This window comes from Oncorhynchus kisutch, linkage group LG6 (genome assembly GCF_002021735.2).
Source record: "Oncorhynchus kisutch isolate 150728-3 linkage group LG6, Okis_V2, whole genome shotgun sequence".
Taxonomy (NCBI): domain Eukaryota; kingdom Metazoa; phylum Chordata; class Actinopteri; order Salmoniformes; family Salmonidae; genus Oncorhynchus; species Oncorhynchus kisutch.
The window spans coordinates 27,516,909-27,524,101 of record NC_034179.2 but is presented as its reverse complement, the minus strand read 5'-3'; the positions used below and the strand labels follow the sequence as shown (position 1 = coordinate 27,524,101).

Here is a 7,193-nt window from a genome sequence, read left to right as displayed (position 1 = left end):
AGCTGTACTTTCTGCAAAAGGTGGCTCTACAAAGTATTGACTTTGGGGGGGTGAATAGTTTTGCACGCTCAAATTTTCATTTTTTTTGTCTTAATTCTTGTTTGTTTCACAATAAAATATATTTTGCATCTTCAAAGTGGTAGGCATATTGTGTAAATCAAATGACCCCCCCCCCACCCCTAAATAATTTTTAATTCCAGGTTATAAAGGCAACAAAATAGGAAAAATTCCAAGAGGGGTTAATAATTTTGCAAGCCACTGTAACTTGAGTTTCAGGCCACTGGATTAGGGTAAATACTTGTTGTATTGTGTAAAATACTGTAATTTCAATGGTAATATATTCACTTAGGATTTCACTTGGTGAAGATCACAGGACTGAAGATGAATGACTACAACAACCATGTCACTAACAAATTCTGTCATGGGTGGTAATGCTACAATTCACTTAAAAGGCAACGTACTCTGGGAAATATGCAAATAAGGCTTTACACTAAGCAGTGTGCTAATTTAACACTAAAAAGTGTAGACCCCTATAGACACTGGACCAGTATTAAATTTAACACTATTAGTGTTGATTTAACACTGGAGAATACGTTTGACTGTCTAGCCTACTTGTATCAATAGGATATTTATATATACACTACCATTCAAAATGTTGGGGTCACTTAGAAATGTCCTTGTTTTTGAAAGAAAAGCAAATTTTACATCCATTAAAATAACATCACATTTATCAGAAATACAGTGTAGACATCATTAACGTTGTAAATGAGATTTTTAATGGAATATCTACATAGGCATACAGAGGCCCATTATCAGCAACCATCACCCCTGTGTTCCAATGGCACGTTGTGTTAGCTAATCCAAGTTTATCACTTTAAAAGGCTAATTGATCATTAGAAAACCAGTTTGCAATTATGTTAGCACAGCTGAAAACTGTTGTCCTGATTAAAGAAGCAATAAAACTGTCCTTCTTTAGACTAGTTGAGTATCTGGAGCATCAGCATTTATGGGTTGGGTTACAGGCTCAAAATGTCCATAAACAAAGAACTTTCTTCTGAAACTCATCAGTCTATTCTTGAACTGAGAAATGACTGCAATTCCATGCGAGAAATTGCCAAGAAACGGAAGATCTCGTACATCTGTGTGTACTACTCCCTTCACAGAACAGCGCAAACTGGCGCTAACCAGAATAGAAAGAGTAGCGGGAGGCCTCAGTGCACAACTGAGCAAGAGGACAAGTACATTAGTGTCTAGTTTGAGAAACAGATGCCTCAACTGACAGCTTCATTAAATAGTACCTGCAAAACTACTTTGAAGAATCTAAAATATATTTTGATTTGTTTTAACAGTTTTTTGCTTACTACATGCTTCCATATGTGTTATTTCATAGTTTGATGTATTCAATATTATTATACAATGTAGAAAATAGTATAAATAAAGAAAAACCCTTGAATGAGTAAGTGTGTCTAAACTTTTGACTGGTACTGTATATATATATATACATGTATTTTGAATTACGTTCTGTAGGCCAACTGGCCTTAATCCAAATATATTTATTTGGTCATTAAGGAATGCTGCCAAACTCACAGGCTGACGGCAAAAAGCGCTCAAGGACATTGGAAGATAACTTTGTCCCTGCGCAAACTTGCAGCAATCCAAACATTCTTAAAAACCAAGCATTAATTGCTGTTCTACCGGGGTGTGTTCAGTTGTCTGACGAGTTTTTTGGATGCATCATTCTTTTGTAGGCTTGCACCTTTATGGATATTAAACGTTAGCCTACTAGAGGAGTTTCATGATTGAAACAGGCACCGCTTCCCTCCGGTTACGCATTTGCCAGATTGGACACAGACAACAGGGAAAAATAGCCACGATTATAGTCTGACTTCAGAACATCACTTCAGTCAGGACAATTTTCATTTTCGCCTTCATGGATGGTGAGCGCAAATCTGACATGTAGGATACTTCTGTTGGCTTTATAATGTCAAAATGCATGCATAAACTTTTTTTTAAATATCTGAAATAACGACATATTTGTCTTCAAAACCTTTTTATATTAACTGGACAAATCATTTTTCGTTTAGGCTAAATATTTCGGACAAAAAATCTATTAAATTACGCAATAGGCCTATCCCCCTATTTTTTTAAAGATAGGTCTAATTAGCTGACTCATTGTTTTGTTAAACGCCAATGGGCCGATGACTTTACATTCTTGTCAATGAACTTGGTCAATAAACTTACGTTTTCACAAACCTCATTTTTACAACTCAGACGTTTTTTTGGACTATGGAGATTCCGGTTGGATTAGGGGGAGTATGTGACTCCACAAACCTAGTTTTTCGCGGACCTTTCCAAAACGTTTTCCACAACGTGCAAGCACTGCCGAGTAACACGAATGTCACTGAAAGCTTGGACTTTTGTAGTTCAAAGTACAGTTTCTTGCAGAATAAACAACCCTGGGAGATGCGCCAAACGAGCCGGCAATCATCCCGAAAAGAAATATGGTCAGGAACGTCTCGCAATTCTGATATTGAAGTGAGGGAAGATGACAGCGTTTGTTTTTCCAGAACACTCGAATCAGTGGCATGTCGTATTCATTTTGGCAAAAACTCAAAAGGGAACAAAGCCGGGTTTTCCTCTTTGAACGAATCAGACAATCCAAACGCGAATGAATACGGATCGTGTCGCTCTGGACAGCAAGTCTCCAACACGGAACAACAGTCCTGTCAACCCTCTGTGTCCCATCACGGAAATGAGTTAAATCATAACAGCGAGGCCTGTGTGGCGAGCAGTTGCTCCAGTTCTGCCTGCAGCACCATCTCAAAAACGGCGAGGGAGCTCTGCAACGCTGTCTCTGTGTCACTGGGATTGACCATGGACGCAAATGAGATGACTGACCTGGGACCTAATCACGCACCATCCAGCGTAAATCACCAAAGTCAAGAAAACTATTTGTTTGGGGTGCCTCTATTGAAATGTTCTGGAGCTGGAGAAAACGTCTCCATAACAGAATACACATGCCCCAGTGAGCGCAATGCCAAGCCACTACAAAGTGATAAACAACTAGTTGAGATGTTTCAAAGTTCCCCTGCAAACAACCTTACAGAAAAAGTGGCGACCATACAGCACTTTAGCTCCGGACATCCATCCACAGATGAACAGGAGTTTAGACTGAATGAAAACAGGGATGACCCGACTTCAAAAGAAACAGATCATTTTCTGAATACAGGAGCTCGCTCAGCGTCTTATCATTTTGACCAACTGTTGCCAGTACACTTGGCACACTTCAGTCAAACCGAAACAGACAGAAACTCTTCTCATGTGTTCTACAAACCCCCAGCACATGTCGGTGAATCTGGAGAGACTATGGAGGACAAATATGCGGACTACTTACAACAACAGTACAGTGTCAAGATAAAATCGGAGGCCTTTAATAGGCATAATGAACCTGCCGGAACGTCATGGGACTTTCAGTACAGGTATAATGACAATGACAATACACAATATGGACTGAATTCATACATTGCGGGACCGGACACTGCGTTAATTTGTAACCCTCGTGAATATGAGAGGGGTGGTGGACTCGTGCGGAGAGAGCGGCCAACTCCTGAGCAGTGGTACCCGGGCGAGATGCTAGGGAGGATGCCCTATCCCAACTCCCCATGCATAAAGAATGAGGTTGGTGACAGTCTGGATGTCTCTTACACAGATGCCAGGTAAGAACTTTATTGACATGCACAAATACACAGAAACACGTTACATTACAGTGCCCTTATTATGGTGTAATTAACCTACATTTGTAAATTCAGTGTAACAAAGCAATCTGTCACCTCTCATATTTTACAATGTTATGGGCTGCATAATTCCACTTCTTAATTCCCTCTTCCTACTGTTATATTGATAATATGTATTTGATGAAAAAAATCACCTACCCCATTGCCAAATGGTAATTTTGCAAATTATATAGTGTTGCGTTTATTTTATTATCTTTAATAAATGTAGCACTCTCAGTATTACTCTATGTGGTGGTTACTGCAGTAGTAACATAGAATGAGAATTAATTCTGCATAGGTTAGGCCACTACTGATCCTGTAAAGGATAGCTTTGAATAGTGTTGAAGGAACAGAAAAAACATCACATTTTAACAGTTCAGATTTGTACATCATAGAGGAATTGCAAAGTTGCACCTCCATATCATTGTCATTACAGCAAATAAAGGTGTTATAAGCCTACTTTGTAGACTACTTTGAGCATCTATAGTTCTAAGCTCTGAATAGTGAATATCCATAGTGCTTGTCTGTTTTTGCTTTTTTAAAGAAATGAGACCTTCTAATCTTCATTAGAACTTATTTTATTATTATGTTGTCTGTATAACGTTTTCCTATAATTTGATTGGACACACAGCCACATGCCGCATGATTTACATATCTGTTGTGTAGAGAGCCATGGAACATTTCTCGATCGCAAAATGAAAAAATGTGTTGTTGAATTGATTCACAATGCTTTTCATAGGCTACTATGAAAATGAACAGTTGTTCAACATAAATCCTGCTTGTGGAATGTGCAACTAATATCATGCAAAAAAGCAAGTATCATATTTGTAGTGTCTGTATTACACTGAGTGCGTCTTTAATGTTTTACTCACAGTGATTTGGTGTTTGGTGTAGTAGGATGGATGGAATGACACAAAATAGAGCCCTTATTGGACCACACAGGGTATGTGGTGTACATTATTTTCATTCAAAGGTAGTCAAATCAATGTCTCAACCTTAAAGTGAACCTGTAATTTTTCAAGAGCTTGTCATGTAGCCTATATAATAAGTGAAATACATTATATATACAGACTACACTCTTAGAAAAAAAAGAGTTCCAAAAGAGTTCTTCAACTGTCCCCATAGGAGAACCCTTTTTGTTCCAGGTATAATAACTATTTTGGGTTCCATGCAGAACCCTCTGTGGAAAGGGTTATACATGGAACCCAAAAGGATTCTTCAAAGGGTTCTCCTATGGGGACAACCAAAGAACCCTTTTTGGTTGTAGATAGCATCTTTTTTCCTAAGAGCAGGGTTCCCCAACTGGTAGACCGCCGGCCAAATTTTTTGACCGTTTTCTGAGATTTTTTTTTATAACCTAAAAAATGCTAGCAAATCAGCTCCAAGTGCTTTTAATTTAGAACATCTGGTCCAAAGTATTTCCACACATAATAGAGAGACACGTGATTGTATGCAAATGTAAGCAGGTGTGAAATGATTATGTTTTAGTCAAATGTATCTATTTGGGCTTCTTGCTGTCAATTTGCAGTCTACAAATTATTTGTAATTATGTTAAGGCCCCATGAACAACCACTCAAGGAAAAATCAGGCCGCAGTTGACTCTAGTTGATGATCCCTGATGTACAGGCTCTGTGAAGATAGGCGTTTGAGGGGCTGTAAGAATTCAATGAGCAGACTTTCTTATCTTACACACAAGACACTGCATACCCTAAAACTGAGTGGAGGGAGAAGGTCGTTATCGGTCCAGTCACATTTTTTTTACTCCAAAAATGACTACTGATGATCTCAATTCCCATATATTCAGAACAAGAAATGCTATAAAATCTTGTTTACAGTATAAACCATTTACTAACATGATCATATGAGACGTGGGCCCCTTCATTTAAATTTAGTTACAAGAGATTTATAAACAACATTCTTCCTTCCTGCCCATGAGAAAGCATTTTTGAATCTCAAACATGTTTGAATCTGTAGCTCAATTATTCCCAACCAGAAGACAAAGACTTAGACAATACGCATCTCTATAATATCTGTTACAGGGAGTAATATTTCTCCAACTCAGGATAATAGTGCATCATTGATGCCCTTACCTGTTGATTAATTTTGCCCTGTAGTTTTGAATTTTGGTATTTGCATTTACAAGATGTTTCTAAGATATTGAAGTGGTATGGAATTTATATCAAACAGTTGCATGTATTGTAATGGATAGCAATAACGCTAGATTTGCATGCTTGTGTGTACGGTATTCCTCGTTTCCACATTGTCAGAAGTCTTTACATTTAGCACTATGATTAATGTCATGAGATAGAGATCTAGTTTTACATGAGTTAACTGGTAATCTACTTTACTGCCCATTTGACAGCAGCCCCACATTTTTCATACACATGGCCATATTTTAGAATATCTTTCTCTGACTTGGAGAGCTCATCTATATACATTTTTAAATGGTCTGATAGGCCCACTATAACTGAGCCCAAGCTTGAGTTCCTATGTGAATTTGATTGTTTATTCAATTATCCCGTAGACAAAGTAATATTGTCTGTGTCAGAAAATGTTTCACATTGTGGCATTAACACGTACATTGTTCTGATCTGCAATATAACAGCAGCAACTACAATTATACCAAACATAGACCTATTACATCACATTGAGTGCTTTTAAGATTTGTATTTTAGTCAACATAAACAGTAACCCCTCTGGTGTGTTCACAGTTCTAGAAGTATTCCAATAGCCAGTTTATAACTGCGAAGGGACATCCAGACCATGCCTTTTCAATTACACATGAGTGCTAATTGTTATAGCTTCCTCTATAGCCCTCAAACTCAACCCTGGACCTTGAAGCCAGTTCCACTGCATTCCCCTCTAATCATAGACTGATTTAGACCAAGGACACTCATTTTTTCCCTTTCAATTTAGACCTAGACAACCAGGTGAGGTTGAATACCCCTACTCTATAGGATGCTTTTATAAGCAATGTATTATCCAATGATGTATTTTTTGGGGGGGACTGGAACTATGACAAAGCATGTCTGATCAGGCTTCATCCAACTATGGAAGTAAATACAAACATCAGAGATAATTCACCAACCATGGATGTTACGGTGTACTATGGATACATGTTAAAATTGGTCAGTAATCATATATTATCTATAGAGAGTATATACTGTGGCTCCAAAAAGCTCAGCACAGTGACTGAATGGAATATGGAAGTGTGGAAGAACAAGATAGGCCTATAAAAGGCTTGTTAGACAAAGGGTCAATTATGTTGTCAATTTCTGTTGCAGCAACTAGGCTCTGTTTGGTGTGAAAATAGATTTTTGTCTTACTAAGCAGTCACTGGCACCTAACACTTCTTTTTGGACTGTTTCTTACCTTTAGCTGTCATCACCATGTCATGAGAGGCATATTTGCATATTTGTA

At 38.0% G+C, this 7,193-nt stretch overlaps 1 protein-coding gene across 1 annotated transcript in view; it reads left to right on the top strand.

Moving 5' to 3' along the window:
- Window positions 1-1,735: 1,735 nt before the first annotated feature.
- The window catches only part of LOC109892591 (androgen receptor), a 57,695-nt gene continuing 52,237 nt past the window's right edge, over window positions 1,736-7,193 (top strand). The window contains exon 1 of the mRNA XM_020485237.2: window positions 1,736-3,716. Coding sequence (XP_020340826.1) covers window positions 2,287-3,716 — 1,430 coding nt within the window. The 5' untranslated portion in view covers window positions 1,736-2,286. The remainder of the gene's footprint in view (window positions 3,717-7,193) is intronic.